Source organism: Xyrauchen texanus, chromosome 34 (genome assembly GCF_025860055.1).
Source record: "Xyrauchen texanus isolate HMW12.3.18 chromosome 34, RBS_HiC_50CHRs, whole genome shotgun sequence".
Classification (NCBI taxonomy): domain Eukaryota; kingdom Metazoa; phylum Chordata; class Actinopteri; order Cypriniformes; family Catostomidae; genus Xyrauchen; species Xyrauchen texanus.
This window is the reverse complement of record NC_068309.1, coordinates 11,559,884-11,585,027: the sequence shown is the minus strand read 5'-3', so window position 1 is coordinate 11,585,027 and position 25,144 is coordinate 11,559,884. Positions and strand designations below refer to the sequence as shown.

Below are 25,144 nucleotides of genomic sequence, written 5' to 3'. Positions count from 1 at the left end.
CGACTAATGGCAGATCAGAGGAGTGCTCTTCAACCTGTTTGAAGACAATCATTATTTTTACAAGTTCTGTTTGATTAAATTAGTTGTGTAGATATTACATAATTTACCTTTAAGACCAGACTTTTCAAGTTGGGGCGTACCAATGAAAGTATCATGGCTAAAGCAAAAGAAAAGAAGTAACTGAATAAGAGAGAAAGAAATCTGAATTTGTCCAATACGTTTGTTTTTAATTAATTACTTTATTTTTCAAAATCATTTGAACCCATATCACACAATTACAATTTCTGAGCTCGTAAGTACCAACTACCAAGGAGGACTTAAAAAAAGCAATAGTTTTTATTAAAAGGTGGCCATTGTTACACCCTAAAGAACAGATGCCATCTTTAAGTTTGATTGCTTATTTAGGGATGCACAGGCAATCTCCTAGATTGTGTTGGAAATTATGGTGTCTGCCATCCAGTAGATTAGGACCACATTGTAAATTGTATTCTGTGGGACGGGGGAAATAGCATCATCAGTATTCCTTGTAATCAGCTGAAAGCTCAGAACTGAAGCTTGTATTTATGTTAAAGCACTTATATTAATAGCAAGGGAAATGTGTTATATGAGTTGTAAAGGTGTTTAAAGGAATAGTTCACACAAAAATAAAAATTCTCTCACCCTTATGCCATCCCAGATGTGTATGACTTTCTTTCTTCAGCAGAACACAAATTAAGATTTTTAGAAAAATATATCAGTCCTTTTGGTCCATACAGTGCAAGTAAAGTGGCTTTACAAGGTCATGACAGGAGTTGAAAAATTCAGATGCAACTTTGCACAGACAGCATCAGTAAAGTTTGGCACACTATTATTATGTTAACATGTATAGTGTTTAAGTCATGTGCAATTTTTAAACTGTGTATTATGTCCTGACTATCTGGTGCAATGCCCAAAAGAAGTACACTTATGTTACTGCAAACACAAATTTAGTTTGTCTTCACAAACTGGGGGAAGAGTCTATATTATTTTCTGTAGTAATTGACAGCATGCCAAGGATTGAACCTGGAACACTTTAAGTGTAATTTGTATTGGAAAGCTTGTCACAGTGTGGGCTTTATATGCACTGTTCAATGCAGAAATGTGTAAGAATATTAATGGACACAGAACTTTTGCATATATGTCATGTTAAAAGATTGTCCTTCTGTGGTCACAGGATGTACACCTGTTATATATTCGGCTAACAGATTATTTTGATTCCCTTTACTCTCTGTCAGTGCATTTCAGGTGTGTAGATTTGATTGAGTGGGTGTTTATTTATGTATGCTTTGCTGTCTGACTTAAATAAATTATACTAGCATGAGTCACAGTTTGTGCAGAATGTGTGTGTTAGCTTGTTAATACTGCAGATGCTTACTGTAACATACCCTCCAGGCAGTCTGAATTACTGGCACGCTCCCTGCAGGTATTTTGATGCAGTCTCAATAGGGAAAGTGTACACATTGTGCTGTGTAATTCTCCTGACTTCTGTGCCCCACTCTACCAAAAGTCATTGCGCTCTCTCTGTAATTGTTTCAAAATTAGATTGCCAATGTGATTTTCTCTCTTTGTCAGGTGTTTGGTAATATCGAGTTGACCGAAGAGTCAGCCATCAACCATCACAATAATTTCCGCACCTTTTTTCAGGCTCTCATGCTGTTGTTCAGGTAAACCCATTGTTCGATGTCTGGAATTAAACAAATCTGATTGTTTCTGCCACAGTTTTGTCTGATTCTTATAAATGAGTGCAGGGAAAAACAAGTGTTAAAACTCTAGTTTGTGTTTTAAGATGATGTTTTAAGTTTATGACTTTAGCGTATTAATAATTTTTGTGTGTGGCTATATGTTATAGGAGTGCTACAGGCGAAGGCTGGCACGAGATCATGCTGGCATGTTTGAGTGACAGGCCATGTGACCAGCTCTCTGGCTCCAGTGGGAAAGAGTGTGGCAGTGATTTTGCTTACTTCTACTTTGTTTCTTTCATCTTCCTCTGTTCCTTTCTGGTTAGTGAGAGAAAATCCCATATTCAAATGGACACAAGCACACACACTTATGAAAGCGTAACAGACATACTCTTACATGGATGCAACATCCTAATCCATGTACTCCTCTTAGCGTTAAAAATATGTATTTTCAGAAGAACAGTCTGTTCAATTCAACAGCAAACACACAGATAAAACACTTCCTCTGGTGTTTAAAAGGGTGTTCACACTGACAGCCAATATGACAGAAGTCTTTCATTTCAATAAGGGTTGCAGATTTTTCAACAGTGTTTGCCCTTTAAATTTAGACCTTCAAATGTCATATTCATTCATTTTAATACATTTTACTGACTATAATGGCATGTAATTTTAATCGACAAAAATACAAAATTTTAGTTGACGTAAATTTGCAATACGACAAAAGCATGTATCAAACTGTAATAGACCAAATTGTCAAATATTTTGAAACATTTATAAACTGTTTTCAATTATTTAAAATGTAAATATTAATATGTTTAACCCTTTAAACTCGGATCCCAGAGAAAAAAAATATTTCAAAATATAAATAACTACAATCATGACCAACACAAAATAGGTATAATTTTAAAGCTTAGTTGCTCTACTTTACAATGCATGTAGGCATTATGAAGAAAACTGAACAGGTGCTTTGTAATTTGCAGACAAATCAGAAGTGTTCCGTTTTTTTATCATTTATTAATAATTGTGCACGAAATCACTACAACCAGAGATTGAAGTCATCCAAATATGGGCAGAGAGGATCATTCACTCTAATTGCATATGGCCACCAGGAAATGGAGCCAAGTAGATGACACAGACTCAATGATGACTCAAATGACACTGAATGGAACTGAATGAGATCTCGTTACTCATACCTGCATGCTTTAGAGAAAGCAACCCCTTAGTGATTGTTGAATATGCATGTGTAATTATTTCTAATGTACAAATATTATGTTTTATTTGTTTATAGAGGCTTTTGGACACTTGGAGATGTTTTTGGACACTAGGATAAATTATTTTTGTAATGTAATAACTTTTTATTTATTTTTTCACATAAACCCAAATGTTACTAATTTACAGTTGACATGATTGGAAAAAACAAAAACTGTTTTTTTTTCAGAGCTACCTTATTTACACCCAGAGTTGTATAATGTAAAATCTGAAAAATAAGAAAACGTTTATTTCCCCTTCTGTCACTCACTCGATGTTGTGTCTATTGTAGCGACACAAGGTGCTTCTTTCAGGATCCTCGGATACCTTTGAATATGAAAAATTCCAATGCCAAATTGGCGAACAGAATTTGCATATCCCACCCCCGGACATATGGTATAAAAGGCGGGATGTGCCTCTGTTCAGTCAGATTCTTTCTCCGGAGCCAAGCGGTTGTGTGATCAGCAAGCTAAGACACTCACTACTGTTCCACTCACCTCTAAGAGCATTGCTGTTGGATCCTATGGCCCATTACCAGCGGCTTTCTCCCTTCTCTGCACACCAGTGCAGTCCACGCCCCTGGGGGCTTCGACAGCATTTCCTAAAAGAGTATATTTCCTCTAAAAGAGTTTACAGATTGGCGTTGAACATCTTTTTAAAGATGCATCTTTTTCAAGATGCTTTTCCACTTTGTGTAGTTCCTGGATGTGGTAGATATTTCTCCACTTCTGACGGTCATATATGCTGCCTCACGTGTATGGGCTGCGATCACACTGAGGCAGCGTTTATGAATGGTTCATGTTCTCATTGCGAGAGCATGACCGTAGCAACGTCGCAGTCGTGGCTTTCCTTCCTTAAAGGGAATGCCACTCCAGCCGCCCCCTGCGTCGTGCCCTCTTCCCATGGGATTGATGCCGACTCGGCTGGCGATGGAGGCGATTTGGGGTGTTCGGCGGGCGCGGTTTCGCCAGGTAAATCCCTGCGGACCACCCGCCCCCCTGCATGCTCGTTTGCTTCTGTCCGGGCTCGATGTGAGACCAGCTGGCCCCACGGCCAGTTCAATGTCTCCTTCAGACCCCCCGAGCTGGATGAGAATATCGCTGCTACATCGGAGAGCGTCGTGGCGTCTGACGTTGAGGACTCGTCTGGGCTGCCACCTTGGGGTCTGCTTGCCCACAATAAGTCCACAAAAGATCGCGCTCCCTGGATGTTTTCCTCCATAGCCCTCTGGCTCGCGAATTCGGCAGAGGAATTCTCGACCAGACCCACTACGGGTACTAATGAATCTGTACTGGAATAGGTGCTCCTCAGGGTTTGGCCATCATGGATTAATCCCCCTGTGCGTATTTTCCGCGGTATGGTCCCCCAACCAGAGGAGCCGCATCTCCCCTGGGCAGTCCCCTCTGCCCCCCGGTCGCCGTGTTTTTTACCAACTCCTCCCTTGTTAGGTAGGCACTTCCACATGTGGCCTGAAAACACATGTGACGTAATTGCCACATTTTTACCTCCCCCAGCCTGGGCAGGATGTGGTCTCCGCGACGTCTTTTTCCCCTGAAAGAATAGGATTGAGCACCTTCCCCTATGCGTGTTATATCTAGATGACCCCAGCCGCATCTGACACTCTGTGAGGAGAAACATGGCTGGCGCGGCCTGCTCCCATGCTCGCCACGTTGCTTGTTCCCCCCCTAAAGGGAATCTTTGTCGGATACCGGGAACCTATCTTAGTGGGGCGTCGAGGAGGGTTATGTGCAGTCTGATGCTCATTCGCTTTATGCACGCTACAGCCAGCTGCACCAGCATCAGCAGATCACGTAAAACGGTCAGTGTAGGAATAGGGACCCCTTGTGTCAATGTATATAACAGTAATTTAACTGATGAGATTAAAGCTAGTTCCCAAGGTCATGGGAAGCCTAGAAATGTCAGGAATTTTTACAATTGTGATTTTCAGGGCTGAATAAAAAAAAACGTCATGGAAATTTCTATAGTTTCTATAGAAAATATTTAATTGGCTTGAAATTGCTTGAGTTATGTCAGTGCATTTGCTTTAAAATATATATATTTTTAAATCCTTATCAGTAATCAACGAACGACAGGAAAAGTCATGGAAATACAATGGTCAAAAGGTGCGGAAATGCTTCAGTTGGCGATTTGAAGTGACATAGACCGTTGCCTTTGCGGCAAAGTTGAGTCGAGTTCTACCCAACTAAAAGCTATTAATGGCAGCGAAGACAGTGAGGCTCACATGATACAATTAGATGCAGTAGCCGAATAGGAATGTCTGGGCAACTTCTAGCTATTTTATTACTCTATTAGCTATTTTATTAAGTCTAACCAACAACACACAGCATGCAACAGCAAATGCACAATTTTTACATCACAGAACCATTATGTCCTTATATTTTCAATAATGCTGATGAAACTTCTGCTGTTCTTTATAATCCTTCCTCTGTTCCACAACCATCAGATGCTGAACCTGTTCGTCGCTGTCATCATGGATAACTTTGAGTACCTGACACGTGACGCTTCTATTCTCGGTCCTCATCACCTTGATGAGTTCATCCGCGTCTGGGCGGAGTACGACCCTGCTGCCTGGTGCGTATCGCTCCTCCATGGTGTCACTGACAGTTAGAGCTATTTAAAAGAAAGGTGAGAGCTTAAAACTAAGAGGTTGAAAAATGTCGGCTTAAGAGGCTGCGACACTGGCGCCGTGTCTGATTTACTCATTGCCTTAAGTCACAAGAATCCCATTTTGCTGTGTGGCCATGGGTAATGTAAAATCCTCGAGCTGTGTCTATGCTGAGGATTGCAAATGTTTTCCTTTGCATGACATCCACTTTTAGTTTATCTGGAGCAGAATGGATTAGAAGCCTGTCAGTGTAATCCAGTTATTTATCCAGTAATTTGAAAACGCACAGTCGAGCATAGATAAATGTATTGATGATATGTCATTTAGACTGGCGAAAGAAATGTATTATGTTGTATTAAATATTTTTTTTTTTACCCATATCTATTTTTTGCAGCGGAAGGATACGCTATATGGATATGTACAATTTGTTGCGTGTAATCTCACCCCCCCTTGGCTTAGGAAAGAAGTGCCCTAATAGGGTGGCATACAAGGTTTGAATATCTACACACCTTCCCTCTAGAGGGTGGTGCTGTATAAACTAATGCCCATAAAATGCCTGATTAAATTACACTCCCCCTCTTCCCTTACTAATTTTAATATGGGTAACCATGGAAACTACAGGAAACAAAGCCAAATGCTAAATCCCTTATCCCAAGATAATCACATATGTTCTCAATGCACATTTCTGCCTTGCTGATTGTAAATATTAATATACTTGAGCAGCTTTTATTTGCTCTATTAATGCCATGCTTAAAATTAGGTGTTTATAGCCAAATATTAGCTTTGTTCCTGAGTATCTGATTGGTTAGTCATGGTTGCGTGCTAGCATGCAAGGACCAAAGCTCCTAGCCACTGCCACACCAAACCAAACTCATGCCATATTCTTTATCCCTGGATCACGAGCAGCCTGTTGTTGATATGAAAGTAGGCATGATCCATCCTTCCCTTTGTGGCAGGATGGTATCTAATACCCTTCCTTCAGAATCCTTGATAACAATGCTTTTGTTTTGTTCCTTTTTCTTTCATTTACATCACATTCTTTCTCCATCACTCCTTGCCTCTCCTTTTCTTTTCTGTGTGACCTTTAATCTCTCGGTGTCACCCCTGTGAAGTGGACGCATGTCCTACCTCGATATGTACGAGATGCTTCGACACATGTCCCCTCCGCTAGGTTTGGGAAAGAAATGTCCACCACGAATCGCCTACAAGGTAGATCCCCCCCCCCATAAGGCCTGTCTCTTCCTTGGCTACTCTTCTGTCCTCTCATTGGCTGATGTGGCTGACAGTCAGTGCTCTGATTGTGGTAGTGTTTTCTTGTGTGTTTTTTGTTGTGAACTTTCTTTAATGTGTCGATTTCATCCCAAAAAAGCTCTGTTCCAAAAGCTCTGTCGAAATCCTAATACGCTGCCTAGCTGCCTTCTCAGACAGCTGCCTACTTAGAAAAGCCTACCTTGAATGGGGAAACACAGAAATCTCAAAAATGGTTGGACAAGATTTTGTTCAAAGAACATATTTCAAATCAGCAATAAAATATGACAACACTTGAATCATAAATTGTGCTTCATTACCTCAGATAACACTCAAAATTGCACATTGCACATTCTTGTGTTGATTGACAGGCATTGTCTGTACCTGTAAGGTGGGACTTCCTTTCTACATCCGTTGGGCATTTCAATTTCTCCCATTAATTTCAATAGAAGTGGCCTGTCTCTGCTAAATAGTCTCTGGTTTGATGTTAGCATTTTGCTAAGCTAAAAATACACTATTGGTAAGCATACAAATTTAAAACATTTACAAACAAATATTGGGCAAAATAGTAAATTTTCGATTAGATGAACAATTTTTATCCACATTTTTCGGTTTGGAATGGAATATGAGGATGTTTATAATATATTCACTAGAATCAGATGTTATTTTATTGCTAATCGCAATGCATTCTGCATCAGATTAAAAGAATTTGAAGTTTTAAATATGCCTCTACAGACACCTGCTTTCTGTACTATTTGTTGTGCTAGGTTTAGCTTTTTTTTAGATCAAGAATACATTCAGTCTGAACGGCCCCTTAGAATGGTGTCTAGGTGGGCAGCTCACCAAGTTTTGGAACAGAATGAAAGTAGAATGTAGGATAAATACACAGGAAGCATGTTTAAAAACATAATTTTCTCAGGCATCTGCTATGGGAATACAAATTAAACTCTCTTTGCCTTGTATAAGAGAAACCAAGGAATTAAATAATCCTGTATTGAAAGAAATGTGAAAACCTGAATTTCAAACATTATTGTGATGGTGGCCTCACTGGTACATTTACATTTACATTTATGCATTTGGCAGACGCTTTTATCCAAAGCGAATTACAGAGCACATATTACAGGGACATTGCCCCCAGAGCAACCTGGAGTTAAGTGCCTTGCTCAAGGACACAATGGTGGTGGCGGCGGGAATCGAACCAGCGACCTTCTGATTTACAGTTATGTGCTTTAGTCCACTACATCACCAACACTCCGGTACAACACTGCTTGTTTTAGTTCAAGTCAAGTCAGGTCAAGTGGTTTTTATTGTCATTCAACCATATACAGTTAGTACAATGAGTGAAATGAGACAACGTTCCTCCAGGACCATGGTGCTACATAAAACAACATAGGACAAACACAGAACCACATGAGACTACACAGACTAAATAACATACCTATATAAATTGCACGTGCAAATGTGTGCAAAAAGTACAGGACAGTACAATAAATTACTAAAAATGAACAGGACAATAGCCACAGTGAGAGACCAGTACACAGTAGTGCAAAAAGATGACAGTTTATAAAAATGCCAAATGTAAACATAACATACTATGAGATGACTGTTCTATGCACATAGAAGTTATTAAGGTAGCAGCCAGGTATAAAGTGACAATAATTTAAGTGCAACACAGAACACGTGTGTGTGTGTGTGTGTGTGTGTGTGTGTGTGTGTGTGTGTGTGTGTGTCAGTCCAGTCTCTGAGTATTGAGGAGTCTGATAGCTTGGGGGAAGAAGGTGATACATAGTCTAGCCGTGAGGGCACAAATGCTTCGGTACCTCTTGCCAGACGACAGGAGGGTGAAAAGATTTGTGAGGGGTGTGTGGGGTCATCCACAATGCTGGTTGCTTTGCGAATGCAGTGTTTTTTGTAAATGTCTTTGATGGAGGGAAGAGAGACCCCGATGATCTTCTCAGCTGTCCTCACTATCCTCTGCAGGGCTTTGCGTTCCGAAACGGTGCAAGTCCCAAAACAGGCAGTGATGCAGCTGCTCAGGATGCTCTCAATAGTCCCTCTATAGAAAGTAGTGAGGATGGGGGGTGGGATATGTGCTTTCCTCAAACTTCGAAGAAAGTAGAGACACTGCTGGGCTTTCTTGGTAATAGAGCTGGTGTTGAGGGACCAGGAGAGGTTCTTCGCCAGGTGAACACCAAGGAATTTGGTGCTCTTGACGAACTCCACAGAGGAGCCGTCGATGTTCATTGAAGAGTGGTCCCTCTGTGCTCTCCTAAAGTCAACCACCATCTCTTTTGTTTTGTCCACATTCAGAGACAGGTTGTTGGCTCTACACCAGTCTGTAAGCCGCAGCACCTCCTCTCTGTATGCTGACTCATCGTTCTTGCTGATGAGACCCACCACGGTCGTGTCATCGGGAAACTTAATGGTGTGGTTCGAGCTGTGCATTGCTGCACAGTCGTGAGTCAGCAGAGTGAGCAGCAGTGGACTGAGCACACAGCCCTGGGGGGCCCCAGTGCTCAGTGTGGTGGTGGTGGAGATGCTGTTCCCATTCCAGACTGACTGAAGTCTCCCAGTCAGGAAGTCCAGGATCCAGTTGCAGAGGGAGGTGTCCAGGCCCAGCAGGTTCAGCTTTACAATCAGGTGCTGAGGAATTATTGTGTTGAATGCTGAGCTGAAGTCTATGAACAGCATTTGAACATATGAGTCCTTTTTATCTAGATAGGTGAGGGCTAGATGGAAGGTGGTGGCGATGGTGTCGTCTGTCGAATGGTTTGGACAATACGCAAACTGCAGTGGGTCTAGTGAGGAGGCAGCTGGGTCTTAATGGACCTCATGACGAGCCTCTCGAAGCACTTCATGATGATGGGTGTGAGTGCGATGGGATGGCAGTCGTTGAGGCAGGACACTGAAGAATTATTTGGCATGGGGACGATGATGGTGGCCTTGAGGCACGTTGGAACGACAGCGCTGCTCAGAGAGATGTTGAAGATGTCGGTAAGACATCTGCCAGCTGGTCTGCACATCCTCTGAGCACTCTGCCAGGAATGTTGTCTGGTCCAGAAGCCATCCGTGGGTTGACTCTACGTAGAGTTTTCCTCACATCAGCCGTGGTAAGACAGAGCACCTGGTCGTTGAGAGGAGGGGTGGTCTTCCTCGCCACCATGTCTTTCTGTGCTTCAAACCTAGCGTAGAAGTCATTCAGCGCATCTGGAAGGGAGGCATCGTTGTCACGGGCAACTTATGTTATCCTGTAGTTGGTGATGGCCTGGATGCCCTGCCACATGTGCCGCGTGTCGCCGCTGTCCTGGAAGTGACTGTGGATTCTCTGGGCGTGTGCGTGCTTTGCCTCTCTGATGGCCCAGGACACTATGGCCCTCGCTGTTCTTAGGGCAGCCTTGTTGCCTGCTCTGAAGGTGGAGTCTTGGGTCTTCAGCTCCGCAGTCATCCACGGCTTCTGGTTGGAGCGTGGGGTGATGGTCTTGGAGAAGGTGACATCATCAATGCACTTGCTGATGTAGCTGGTCACTGATGCTGTGTATTTCTCCAAGTTGGTAGAGTTGCCATATGTTGCAGCCTCCCTGAACATGTGCCAGTCAGTGCACTCAAAACAGTCCTGAAGGGCAGAGCTGGCTCCTGCTGGCCAGATGGCACCTGGGAGCTGTTTTGTGCATCTGACGAGCGGTCTGTAGCCGAGGTGGGGCGGGGCTCCGCCCGGTACACGCCTGGGATGTTTGTGTAAACAAGATCAAGCGTGTTCGCCCCTCTCGTTGCAAAGTCCACATACTGTCCACATACTGATGGAATTTAGGGAGCACTGTCTTGAGATTTGCATGGTTGAAATCTCCGGCGACAATAAACAGTCCGTCAGGGTGAGCGTTCTGCAGTTCGCACAGAGCGCTTCCTTAGCATTAGCGCTGGGGGGAATGTAAACTCCGGTTATAATAACAGTGGTGAATTCCCATGGTAAATAAAAAGGTCTGCATCTATCAGTCACAAGCTTCACCAGCGACTTGCAGGCCATTCTGCCACTTTAAGAGCTGCCTCTGGGTCAATAAGTTTACACACCCTGTTCCAGCTGTCTGAATGGGTAACGTTCAAGAGATGCGCGTCCGTGTCTGTCTGCTGGGCTGCTCTCTGAGGCCGCACAACATGAATGTGTGTGTGTGTGTGTGTGTGTGTGTGTGTGTGTAGGCTCGTAGAAGCAATGTTCTCCAGTGAGCTGTAAATAGAACAACCCCCCACTCCCTCCCCACTTTTGAGCATTGAATCAACAGGGAGGAAAGAAAGAAAGCTTGCTGTAGATGTATGCTCACTGGAGCATCCTTTAACCCTTTTTTATTGGTAGTTGTTGTGGAAACATGCCTTTGCTAGTCTCTCAAATGAAGGCAGTTTCTATGTTCTTCTCAACGATACTACACTTTACTGAAGAAATTTATCTAAATAGTTAATTTTCGTTTACCTTTAATTTTACCGCTTACCACTGGGTGTGCTAATGTGTGAAGTGTCTGCTCTGATTTTACCTTGTGTGTTGTATGTGTGTGTGTGTTTGTTTGGTGGGTGCTTTCATGGTTCTGTGACCTTGCTTTTACTTGGTCAGCATGCCCTGATACTATCTTATATCTTTTTTCACTCACTGTTCAACATCACTGGTCATGTGAGAGTGCAAGAATAACAACCATCCTAGCCAAAACCTTCTCACGTTTGAGTGCCTACTAACAAGTGTTGTGTATCTGCATTCTCTGTGTAGATAGTAGTCATTGCTGCCTGCAGTCAGACTGGCATTATGTAGTAACAATGTCTTAAAAACAAAGAACTTAAAGGTGAAAAAAGAGGATTAATCTCACAAAACTTGAAAAGAAGGGGACAAATTTCACACCAAATATGAAAAAAAAAAATATATATATATATATTTTTGTTAAATAATAAAAAAGGAAAAAAGAAACCTTTTTTTACAGAAAGAACATTAAGATTATTTGTATTGTGATATTATTATTTGGTACTATAAAGAACATATTGACCCTAAATTATAATTACTGTAGTGCAGCAAAATATAATTCATTTTACTGTATTACAAATAAAATAATGAGAAGTTATGTAAATGGTCAAGTATTTATGCATCATGGTAGGATGTTAATTGTATTAAATGTAGTAAATGTATGCTGTTTTAAAAAAATGGGGTTTGGACCAGATGGTTTTCAATAACGTATTATGGTAGTTATTATTATTATTAGTTATTCAATTATTTTATTTAAAAAAAATGTATGTGACCAATGTCAAAATAATGGTCCTAATAGTCTTAATAGTATGCTTTTTTGTCTTTATACTACAGTGTATAATTTCTTATTTTTTGCTTTGATATCTGTGTGAAATATGGCCTAGAAATTTCTTAGTGAGATTCAAATGCTAAGTCGTTATAAGGTGTAATTTTGCCCAAACTTGTATATTTTTATATTTCTTCATTTCACTTTAGATTTTTTTTGTCACTGAGAAACCTGTAAATCACAATCAAATCTAACACCGTTTAGAGTATCACCACTGTGTTAAAGCAGTTCTACTGTCTGCTAACTGGAGCAATGCAATAAACATATTCCATTTCCAACATTACTCACCCTCTGCATCCATCTGCATGAAATGTAAACATTCTCTCTCTTTTTTTCCTCTCATCATGGTGATGTCCTGAAGAGACAATTTCTGTGCTGAAATTACAATACGGAAATTACAATTGATGAAAGTGAAATTACATAGCCCAAGTCATTTTGCTTTTCCAGCACACAAACTCTTATTAGCGTTTATTATGGCCATTTTTGTATTCCATGATCATGTCTGAAATTAATCATAGTGTTGATGACTCCACAGCGGTTGGTGAGGATGAACATGCCAATAGCTGAAGACAACACGGTTCACTTTACCTCTACTCTAATGGCTCTTATTCGGACTGCCCTGGAGATTAAGTTGGCATCAGGTGAGTGACGACTTAAAGCCCAATTAGTGTCTACTCAGGGCGAGTCACCCACCATCTGTCAAATCTCTCCCACCAGTAATTGGTCTGCTATTTCAACCTGATTTGATATGTATATTCTTAAAGGGATAGTTCACCCAAAAATGAAAATTCTCTGATCATTTACTCATCCGCATGTCATCCTTGATGTGTATGACTGTCTTTCTTCTGCAGAATACAAAAATATATAAATATTTATGCAAAAGTGCGACAACCAACTTAAAGGGAAAGCCCCCCAAAAAAATGATCTCATTATTTACTCACCATCTTGCCATTCCAGATGTGAATGACTTTCTTCTGCTGAACACAAACAAAGATTTTTAGAAGAATATGGATTGCTTTTATGCTTCCTTTATGTGATTTTTGGAGTTTGAAATGTCTGGTCACCATTCACTTGCATTGAATGGATCCAAAGAGCTGAGATATTCTTCTAAAAACCTTACTTTGTGTTTAGCAGTAGAAAGAAAGTCATAAACATCTAGGATGGCATGAGAGTGAGTAAATAATGAGAGAGGTTTCATTTTTAGGTGAACCATCCCATTAACATATTTAAATAGATCCAAGGGATAGTTTACCCAAAACTGAACATTCTCTCATCATTTACTTAAACCTTTTTCCAAACCTATATGAATTTTTTTTATTATTATAATTTTTTTTTTTCCATGGGCTTCGGTTTTTATTCACTTTAATTTTATGGAGAAAAATTATTAAGTAATGAAGGGTGACTGAGGCTGTCAGTCCCTAACACCTCCTTTTGTTTTCCACAGAAGAAAGTAAGTCACATGGGTTTGGATAACGTACATGCATTCTTATTGTTTTCTCAGGAGTTCTTGCTCAGCGGCTTTGTGATGCTGAATTAAGGAAGGAAATAAACAAAGTGTGGCCGAACTTATCTTCAAAAACCGTGGATCTCCTGGTGACTCCTCATAAACGTAAGCTCTGCGTTCAGACACTCCTCATTAAATAATGGCAAATTCTGTTTGAAATAAAGCTGCAGGCAATTAATATACCTTTGATATTATAATTAAAGGCTTAGAGAAATTTGTGAACAGAAAAGATAACAGTTCATTATAAATCAATATTAACAGCATTTCCTACTTGAGTGGTTCAGCTGTAGTTTTTGCTCAATTCTCTGTCTTGAGTATTTGGTGCCATCTACTGGACATCAATTTTCTCACTGCAATTCTGTCTTTATGATTTACCCGAAAATCCTCTCTTAGATAATGAGTTGACAGTGGGTAAGGTCTATGCTGCTCTGATGATCTTTGACTACTATAAGCAGAGCCGAACCAAGAGGCTCCAACAGCAGCAGGCTGCTGCAGGCACACAGGTGAGCCTCTTTTCATGGGGACTACATATACAAATGTATGCATTTTTAGAATTACTGTCATTTTGTGGCTAGATGATTTGTTCAATTACTAAATATTCAATTACTAATTCAATTTAATGGTGTTCGTTTAAGGAATAGTTCACCCAAACATTAAAATTTTGTCATAATTTACTCAATGTGTTTTAATGAATATGTGCGTAACATGAGTAGTGATTAGTGCCTAACATTTAGTTTAAAAAAGGACCCAAATGTATAATAAAAGTAGTAAAAAAATGCCATTGTTTCCCAAACGGGGGTATGCATATCCCCTAGCTGGTTCCAGGAGGAACAATTAAAAATGTAACCTATATTTCATTATGAACATGCAACTGATGTCATTAAAGAATGTAAACTACTTCAATTTCAAGTTTTATTTTTCATTGTTTCGTATTAGGAAGACTTGTTACATGATGCACAAGTTGTAAGGACTATTTTTATGATACCTTTGGGTCCTTTTTTAACTTTAAAGTGAGGTTCTATCAACTGACACTGTATTGAAAAGACTGGCCAGATATTCATTAAAACATCCCTTTGTGTTCTGCATAAGAAAGTCATACAGGTTTGAAACCAGATACATTTTCATTTTTGGGTGATTCCTTTAATGATGTCTCTTTAAGAGTAATTGCTTGTCTTTGTATATTTCCTTGTTTATAGTTGCCTACAGTAAAAGAATCTGCTAAATTAATTGATCTTTTACAAGATTATTAGTATTCATTCTACCCTCAAATATTATGTTCCCCTTCTGTCGCTCTCTCTACTTTGTGTCGGAGAAGCGACACTAGGGGTCTCTCTTGAGCGCCGATATCCACCTCTGATCTATGAAAAAAGGCCAATGAGAGTTGGCAGCCGGTATTTGCATGTCCCGCCCCCGGACATACAGGTATTTAAGCGGCGCAAATACGGGAGTTCATTCAGAAAATTTCTTCGGAGCCGATGGCCTGAACTCCTGTATCTCTGACGATCTGCTTGCTGTTGGATTTGACAGCGCACTTTCTCCTACTTTGCACGGCGTGCATTGTTGCCCCTGAGCGCTTCGACAGCGCAGACACACACACACACACACTGTGTATTAAAAGAGCAATTTCCTTTAAAAGAGTAAATTCCTCTAAAAGAGCAAACACAGCGGCGTTGAACGTCCTTTTAAGGACGCGTCTTTTTCAAGATGCCCTTCCGCCCCTGTGTCGTTCCTGGATGCGGCGTTCGGCGTTTGTGGATGGTTCATGTTCTCACTGCGAGAACATGACCATGAACACGTTGCGATCGTGGCTTGCTTTCAACAGAAAGCAAGCCACCCCAGCTGCACCCCGCATTGCTCCTTCTTCCCACGGGATTGAGGACGATGCGGTTGGCGCTAGGGGCGATTTGGGGGCGGCAGCGGGTGCAGTTTCGCCGGTAGCCCCCCGCGAACCTCCCGTTCCCCGACACGCTCGCTGGTCCCCGTCCATGCTCACGGCGATAGCGGGTCGCCTCACGGCCTGGCTGTCTATCCTCCCGAGCCCGAAGCAGATGAGCTCGCCACTGCATCGGAGAGTGTGATGTCTGATGCCGAGGACTCCCCTGGACTGCCGCCTTCGGGCCAGCAGGCCCAGGCTGAGGCCGACGCTCAGATGTCTGACATGCTTTCCCGGGCCGCCGTGAGCGTGGGGTTGGAACCCTCCATCCTCCCCACAGCCTTCACAGTTGGATGACTGTGTTGGTGCGCCGTTCGCGGCCTCGCATCCCCCCGGTCCCGTTTTTCCCGGAGGTGCATGACGAGCTGACGTCTACGTGGAGAGCCCCGCTCTCCGCTCGTCTAGGTGCCACCCGCTCCACTCTCACAACCCTCGACGGCGGAGAGCGCCACGGATACGGGGCGATTCCCCAGGTCGATAGGGCAGTTGCGTACCATCTATGCCCCGGTAGCCCTACCTCCTGGCGAGGACCTGTAGGACAACATCCTCGCTCAACGCGAAGGCCTACAGTGCGGCTGGATGCGCTGCCTCCGCCCTGCATGCGATGGCCCTCCTGCAAGTCCACCAGGCCAAAGCACTCAGAAACATGCACGGGGGTGGACCTGATCCTGATGTGCTACAGGAACTGCGCTCAGCGACCGACCTCGCCCTTAGAGCGACGAAGGCCACAGTGCAGGCACTCGGACAGACGATGGCCACCCTAGTGGTCCAGGAACGCCATCTCTGGCTCAATCTGGTCGAGATGCGTGAGGCTGACAAGAACCGCTTCCTGGACGCACCTGTCTCCCAGATTGGCCTTTTCGGCGACACCGTCGAGGTCTTCACCCAACAGTTCTCCGCAGTGAAGAAGCAGACGGAGGCCATCTCTCACATCATGCCCCGCCGCACACCTGCCGCTACGGGCCCTGCCCCATCTGCTCGCCGAGGGCGTCCCCCTGCGGCGAAGAAACCAGCTCCTGCTCCGCCCCAACCCGGGCCCAGCTCTCAGCCCCAGCGTCGGGCACCCCGCAGGCGGCGTACGCCCCCTGTCTCACGAACCCCCTCTAGGACCCGGAAGGCTCCCAAGCATTCCTGAGACAGTCGACCCAGAGCCGAAGACGTTAGCTCCGGAGGTGGTAAGACCGCTCCGTCCCCCGGTGGAGGGCCGGGTGGAGAATCCTTTGTTTTTTCATTTGCCACACCCCCTGACGGGGGCTGTGGTACCCACATTCTCAATAAAAGAGCTATTTCCTTTGCCTGGCCCGCAAATGCCGTTCTCACGGCAATGTGCTTTCAGATTACGACAGTCCCGGTACACCGGACGTGGCGATCCCGCCTTCCGCCTGCCCACGACTGTCCCCCGGCTGGCCGGTTCAGATGAGTCCAGAGGACGCCAACATCAGACCTCCTCCTCAGCCACGAACCCGCCCCCTGCCGGGCGCGCGGAGCAAGGTAAGTGCTTTGAGTCTATTCTCAGCACCTCAGCCTCAGGCCACAACGAAGCCGCCCGACGCTGCATTACCTGTTCCGTCCTGCTGCGAGTCCCCGCCGGGTACGTCCAAAATACTCGTCCCTTTGGTGCCCCTAGCGCAGAGCTGGGAAGCGTGGCTTTCGCTTCCCAACGCATCACGCTGGCTGCACCGGACCATTCGACTCAGTTACTGTCTCCCCTTCGGCCTGTCTCTGTCCCCTCGTGTCTTCACGAAGGTCGCAGAGGCGGCCCTTGCCCCGCTACGAGTAGCCAGCATCCACATTCTCAACTACCTCGACGACTGGCTCATCCTAGCACACTCTCGAGAGTTACTGTGCACACACAGAGACCAGGTGCTCCGGCACCTCAGCCGCTTGGGGCTTCAGGTCAACTGGGAAAAGAGCAAGCTCACTCCGGTTCAGAGCATCTCTTTTCTCGGGTTGGAGTTAGACTTAGTCTCACGCCGCTGGGGTCACGCCGCTGGGGTTGATGCATATGAGACCACTCCAGCACTGGCTCCAGACTCGAGTCCCGTAACAAGCATGGCACCACGGCACGCATCGGGTAAGGATCACCCCCGCCTACCTCAAAACACTCCGACCCTGTACAGACCTCTGCTTTTTACGGGCAGGAGTGCCCCTGCAGCAGGTGTCCCGATGCGTTCTGGTCACAACTGATGCCTCCCGGTCCGGGTGGGGTGCCGTGTGCAGCGGGCACGCAGCAGTGGGCCGTTGGAAAGGGGCCCCGCTGCGTTGGCACATCAACTGCCTGGAGTTGCTGACCGTCCTTCTTGCTCTCAGGACGTTCCTCCCATTAGTTCGGGACAAACACGTCCTCGTGAGATCGGACAGCACCACAGCGGTGGCGTACATAAATCGCCAAGGCGGCGTACGCTCCCGCCACATGTCACAACTCGCCCGCCGTCTCCTCCTATGGAGCCAGCAGCGACTCAAGTCACTGCGTGCCACTCACATCCCCCGGCAAGCTCAACATCGTAGCGGACGCGCTATCATGACAACGCCTGCCCGGCGGGGAGTGGAGGCTTCACCCCCCAGTCGGTCCAGCTGATTTGGGAACGGTTTGGCAAGGCCCAGGTAGACCTGTTTGCCTCCCAGGAAACCTCCCACTGCCCACTCTGGTACACCCTAACAGAGGCTCCCCTCGGGACAGACGCGCTGGCACACAGCTGGCCCTCGGGGCTGCGCAAGTACGCATTTCCCCCAGTGAGCCTTCTTGCACCGGTGCTGTGCAAGGTCAGGGAGGACGAGGAGCAAGTCACGTTAGTGGCCCCCTACTGGCCCACTCGGACTTGGTTCTCGGAACTCAGACTTCTCGCGACAGCTCCTCCCTGGCAAATTCCCCTGAGAAAGGACCTCCTCTCTCAGGGACGGGGCACGCTCTGGCACCCACGCCCAGACCTCTGGAACCTCCACGTCTGGTCCCTGGACGGGATGCGGAAGAGCTAGCCGGCTTACCAGCGACCGTTGTGAATACAATCAACCAAGCCAGAGCCCCTCTACCAGGCACCTTTACGCCCTAAAGTGGCGCTTGTTACGCAGATTGGTGTTCTTCCCGAACTGAAGACCACGCAGAGATGCGCTGATCAAGTCAGTGCTCCTGTTCCTACAGGAGAGGCTGGACAGGAGGCTGTCCCCGTCCACCCTCAAGGTGTATGTTGCCGCCATTGCCGCCCACCACGATCCTGTAGACGGCAAGTCTTTGGGTAAGCACCGACCTGATCCTCAGGTTCCTGAGAGGCGCCCGGAGGTTGAATCCCTCCTGGCCAGGCCTAGTTCCCTCCTGGGATCTCTCGGTAGTCTTGGCAGGACTCCAGAGACCTCCCTTCGAGCCGCTTGAATCAATTGGACTCAGGGCCCTCTCTCTTAAGACGGCCCTGCTGATCGCGTTCGCCTCTATCAAGAGGGTCGGGGACCTGCAAGCGTTCTCTGTCAGCGACACTTGCCTGGAGTTCGGTCCGGCAGATACATCTGTGATCCTAAGACCGCGACGGGGCTATGTGCCCAAGGTTCCTACCACACCCTTCTGAGATCAGGTAGTGAACCTGCAAGCGCTGCCCCGGGAGGAGGCAGACCCAGCCCTTTCGTTGCTATATCCAGTGCGCGCCCTGCACATTTACCTGGACCGCACACAGAGCACCAGACGCTCTGAGCAGCTCTTTGTCTGCTTTGGGGGACGGCAGAAAGGGAATGCCGTCTCCAAACAGAGGCTCGCGCACTGGGTTGTGGACGCCATCACACTGGCTTATCACACCCAGGCCGTGCCCCTACCTTTGCGGGTCCGAGCTCACTCAACAAGGGGTGTTGCGTCCTCGTGGGCACTGGCCAAGTGCACCTCCCTAGCAGACATCTGAAGAGCCGCGGGTTGGGCAACACCCAACACCTTCGCGAGGTTTTACAACCTCCGCGTTGAGTCGGTTGCGTCTCGTGTTTTGTCAGGTCCGAGCCCGTAGAACTCGGTAACACGTAGACCAACCGGCCGGGTGGATCGCTTGCGCCCAGCGCCCTTTTCCTGACGTCAAGTTAAAGTAGTGCGCCTTCTTCCCAGGGTGCCCCACTCCGAGTCGGGACCCTGGTCGATTCCTCCCCAGCCCTCCGGGTCCGCGGTTCAGCGGAGGAACTCGCCGACCCAAGCCACTGTGGGTACCCTGATGGCTACCCTGTACTGGTATAGGTGCTCCACAGGTAAGGCCTCCTGCTCGGACTCCCCCTGTGTGTAATTCCACGGTTCTGTCCCCTTACGAGCGGACCCCCGTGTCTCCCTTAGGCAGTTACAGTTGCCCCGGTTGCCGTGCTGTAGCAACTCCCCCCTTTCGAGACTGGATCTACCACCGCACCATACTTTCCACACGAGCCCTAAGACGGCCGTGTGACATGTCTACCACTTTTCCTCCCCAAGAAAAAGGGCAGGTGTGGTCTCCGCAGGGTCTGGGTAAGACCCCCTTCCCTATATGCGTGTATCGGCCCCGGCCGTGATTGCTCTATGCGAGAAACATAGAGAGAAAAGAGCTGGCCCGTTCCCATGTTGGCAAACATCGCCTTGTTCCCCTCCCAGGGAACAACGTAACCAAACGAATCAGTGATAAATTCATCAAAATCAGATAGAATTCAGTCATCTTTTATGTTTTTTTTTCCCTGCAGAGTAAAGTAGGAGTTCTCTTCAGACCAATGCTTCCTCTCTCACACTTACATGATCAGGAGCCACGAGTGCCAGAAGCCCCGTCCTCCTGTCAATCAGATACCACACCACAGCCAGAGCCCCCACCCACATCATTTCACCTAACCAATGGAAATGCAGTGTAATTGCCTTACATCCCTGTTTACAACTCATTGTACTATTTTTTTGTGAATTGCCAATCCTTTAAAAACATTACTAAAGGCTGGTTATTGCAACTATTGGCGAGATATTATATTTATTGTAGTATTTGTTGAAGTGCTAACATTTGGAATTTATGTGTATGTGATCACAGACAAAGCCAGAGCAGTGCCATGAAAAAGTCTTCTTCGGGAGACACATCTCAGGAAGTCGCACAAGAAACAAACAGGAAGAAAGTCCAACATGTCCAATCAGTTGACATGCCAAACATATACAAATCTCAGGTAATGAAACAGTCATCCAATCAAATCAAGTTGTAAAAAAAATAATAATAACTTTATTTGTAAAGAACCTTTTAGCAAATTTTGAGTGTGAAGCGATCGTCTGTGTTCCGTATCTGCTTTCGGGTCCTTGAATGACATATAACGTGCAGGTAAGGGTAAGATGGTGCCCCCCTAGAGAGTTGGTGCCCTACGCAGACTGCGTAGTATACCTATAGGGAGAGGCGTTACTGATACAGTATGTAGAGAAAACAAAATTTACCCTAACAAGATCCTTGCAGAACACCACAATATATTGTTGAAGAGGAGGACATCTCATCTCCAACAGACACTATACATTTCCTAATCAACATGTAGAAAACAAACCAGTCTAAAGCCACCCCATATGTGGAATCCATCCATCTGTTCAATTCATTAATAAAAACTGAATGTTCAACTGCATAATGATTTAACCACCTCTAGTGATTCATAGAAGTACACAAATCAGTTCTATTTAAGTTGCATTTACTTTTGTTTGGTCAAAAGCAACCAATTGGACAATAACAACAGACATTGCCAAATACATCTTCTCTAGCTTTTGACGGTAAGCTAAGCCCTTAGTACTGTGGCATATATTTAAATAATAAAATCTTTGTAGTATCTTTTCAACTGTAATATTTGCTCTTTTTGTTTCTCTTCTTTTTTTTTTTTATCAGTTGTAATAACTGCCTCAACCAAGTCAAACCCACTCTGAAACTGCTTTACACAATTATATGCTTTCCCGCTAGTACAGTGTAGTTCCTCTTTGTAGTCCATTTCATCATTTTTGGGTGTTTCTGATTGGGTGTTTATACATTACAGGAATTAGTAGAGATGACTGACGTGGAGAATGACTCTGATATTGGTGGGTACCCTGTGCTTGGGGGTCACGGCAGAGCTGCCTCTATGCCCAGACTTAACGCTGGCTTTCAGGTAAACATCTCCCTCCCCGACCCAAAAGGTAATTATTTTGCCAGTATGAATGAGGTTGTGAAGGTAGAGGGTAGATGAATGAATGGACAGGATATCAATAAATGTATAAGGATAATGGATAATTGAATGTAAGCTAATAGGGAATGTGAATAAATAATTTAATGGAGAATAGGTGAAGAAGTGTGACACAAGAAGAGAGACAATGCAAAGTCTAATTTAAGAACTATGTGGGAATATTTCATTCTTTTTGTTGTTAATTTGTGTAGCAGTCTTTTTTAATAATTTTATTTATACTCTGATGATTAAATGTAGAATGTAGTCTTTTCTCAGTTTGTGGAATTAATTGAATTTTTTACATTTTGTTTCATGTGTTTCACTTTCAGTTTTTCTCATTACAGAGTGTCGGATGTTGCTTTTAACTGTAAATTTATTTGTGTTCATACGTACTTTATTATCTCATGCTTTTTAATTGGAATTTATTTGGTATTTCTGGCACATCACTTAAGGACTCACATGGTATCCAGCATCCTTGTTGTAAATGTAATGTCTTGTCTTTAGTCTTTTCCTGTCCTGTCTTGTCTTTCTATTCTGTCTCTCACTCTGCCTCAAAACTAGCAGACACTTCACTTTTCACCTTACTTGCTTTAATGCATTTTACATTCCCCTTCTGTCACTCACTCAACCGCCGCATCAGCACTGGCTTCAGACTCGAGTCCTGAGATGAGCGTGGCGCCACTCCACATACCGTGTGACCTTCACCCCTTCCTGCCGTCACTTATTCAGCCCTTGGACATATTTCTGTTTTCTACGGGCAGGAGTCCACCTACAGCAGGTGTTCAGGCATGTCTTAGTTACAGGTAACACTCAGCGGAGAGTGGAGACTCCAACCTCAGGTGGTCCAGGTTTGGGCTCGGTTCGGCAGAGCAAAGATAGATTTGCCTCTCGGGAGGCAAACAGATCTGCGCAAATACGCATTTCCCCCAATGAGACTACTTGCACAAGTCCTGTGCAAGGTCAGGGAGCATGAGGAACAAGTCATTCTCATGGCCCCCTACTGTCCCACTTGGACTTGGTTCTCAGATCTCATGCTCCTCACGACAGCAGCTCCCTGGAAAATTCCTCTGAGGAAGGACCTTCTTTCTCAGGGACGGCGCACCCTCTGGCATCCACGGCCAGACCTCTGGAACCTCCACGTCTGGCCCTTGAATGGGACGTGGAAGATCTAAACGATCTACCACCAGCTGTCGAATACGATCACTCAAGCCAGAGCTCCCTCTACCAGGCAGCGTTATGCCCTAAAGTGCTGCTTATTCGCAAATCGGTGTTCTTCCCGATCTGAAGACCCATAGAGTTGCGCAGTCGGGCCAGTGCTATTTCCTGCAGGAGACGCTAGAGGGGCGGCTGTCCTCCTCCACCTTGAAGGTTTATGTAGTTCATAGCTGCTCACCACGATGCAGTGGATGATAAGTCGTTAGGGAAGAGGCATGCCTGTTCCCCTCATGGGATCTCTCCTTTGTCCTCTTGGGCCTTCGGAGAGCCCCGTTGGAGCTGCTAGAATCAGTCCAACTAAAGGCCCTCTCCTTGAAGACGGCCCTCCTGATCGTGCTCACTTCCTTCAAGAGGGCTATGTGCCCAAGGTTCCTACGACCCCTTTCAGGGATCAGGTAGTGAACCTGCAAGCGCTGGACAGCGTGTTATAGCATTAGATGGCCCCAGCTGCATCTAACACTCTATGGAGAAAAAACATAGAGAGAGAAAAGGTGAATGACTGAAGGGGAACATCTCGGTTACTGTCGTAACCTCCGTTCACTGATGGAGGGTACGAGACATTGTGTCCCTCTTGCCACAACACTGTACTAAGCTGCTGAAATGGCTGGGACCTTACTCTTGGTGAACAGATGCACGCTTCCCTCCTTTTATACCCATATGTCAGGGGGAGGTGCATGCAAATTCTGTTTGCCAATTCTCATTGGCTTTTTCCTCAAAGATAAGAGGTAATAGAGGCTCTCAAGAGAGACCCCTAGTGTCACAACATCAACACACGTCTTGTTCCCTCCACCAGGGAATGTTTTTTCTCTTCCTCACTTTTCATCCTCCAAATCCCTCTTAATCCCCCCTTTTTTAACTTTTTTAATACAAACAATCTCTATCCCACCTCTATCCTACATTTGTATCTTCTCAAATCATACTCAACCTTGTTATCTGAACATTTCATTGACATCATTGCTCCTTACTCTGTCCTTTTTTCTTCCAAATTTCTCTGACCTTCTGTCTCACTCTTTTACTGTGTCCACAAGTGTGTCACAGCTGTGTGGCCTGCTTTCCTCACCTATGTGTCCTCTTATTCTTCCTGTTCAACAGCGGAGCCACTTGCGCCACTCTGCCGGAACGTACCTAGCAGTATGTACAAGTGTTCCACCTGCAATTTTCCCTCTCTCCTTCTCTATTTCTCTCCCTTTGGCAGCCACTCCATTTCTATGTTTGCTTGTGTGTGCTTTGTCCATTCCAGCACTTTTGGAGTCCACACACTTTTAGTCAGTTCTATAAATGTATACAGGCACATTATCTTTAATCCTCTTTAGCCTGCTGAACACAAAACTAACGTAAACACAAAAGTCTTAAATGGCAGTATATCATTGTGGGTAGCTGTTCAACAGCTGAAACACCACAGTTCACAATGACCATCACTAAACAGCAGTAACATTAAAAAAAAAATAGTTTGTGAATGTTTTTTTTTTTAGCGTGGATATCGTGAGGTGCTAATAAACATAATTGTGGTTGTGGACCGTATGTTTGAATGTGTCATTCTGGATATGTAGAAGTGCAGTCCTCTCTTCACATGTCTTTCAGCCATTTACACATACTAATGTGGTACTACTCAAAGTCAATATGAAATTAAAATGAACCTTTTGTTTCTATTTTGCACAATTCATCAGTGCATGTTATTCCAAAGAAAAAAAAGGTTTCTTCTACAGATAAACAGATATCTGAAATGTCAACATTTTGCTTATTTTTCAACTCCTCCACTCCACCCACCTGAATTAATTTATGTATGGTATGCCCACTTTTCACGATCCAATCAATTCTTAATGGGAATCAAGTCCCGCCCATGTTTTTCGTCCTAGACTATCCTGATTTAGTCAGAAATGTATCACATTATGGAAGTAAATTGGGTTGCAAATTTTGTTTCATGTTTGCTTAGGATAAAGGAATATTCCAGATTTAATACAGATCGACAGCATTTGTGGAATTGTGTTGATTACCAGAAAAACTTTTTGTTTTGTCCCTTGTTTATAAAAAAAAAAAAAAAGAGAAATCATGGTTTCTGCAAAACATTTATTTACATTATCATATGTGTTAAATTGATTTTAGTGTGATAAAATTGCTTACTAACCTTATCTGTGTAAAGTTATATACAATATTACAACTTCATTGTCAGGACGAAGTAAAGTATAGTGAGTAAACACTGTAATAACTGCCGTAATGCCAGTA

The 25,144-nt window shown here is 44.6% G+C and overlaps 1 protein-coding gene across 1 annotated transcript in view; it reads left to right on the top strand.

Moving 5' to 3' along the window:
• The window catches only part of cacna1bb (calcium channel, voltage-dependent, N type, alpha 1B subunit, b), a 174,726-nt gene that overhangs the window by 140,191 nt on the left and 9,391 nt on the right, over positions 1-25,144 (top strand). Inside the window, exons 39-49 of the mRNA XM_052103921.1 lie at positions 1,591-1,682; positions 1,868-2,018; positions 5,410-5,537; positions 5,966-6,062; positions 12,676-12,781; positions 13,642-13,749; positions 14,038-14,147; positions 20,246-20,403; positions 20,575-20,704; positions 21,542-21,652; positions 24,014-24,052. Of these exons, the coding sequence (XP_051959881.1) occupies positions 1,591-1,682; positions 1,868-2,018; positions 5,410-5,537; positions 5,966-6,062; positions 12,676-12,781; positions 13,642-13,749; positions 14,038-14,147; positions 20,246-20,403; positions 20,575-20,704; positions 21,542-21,652; positions 24,014-24,052 (1,230 nt within the window). The remainder of the gene's footprint in view (positions 1-1,590; positions 1,683-1,867; positions 2,019-5,409; positions 5,538-5,965; positions 6,063-12,675; positions 12,782-13,641; positions 13,750-14,037; positions 14,148-20,245; positions 20,404-20,574; positions 20,705-21,541; positions 21,653-24,013; positions 24,053-25,144) is intronic.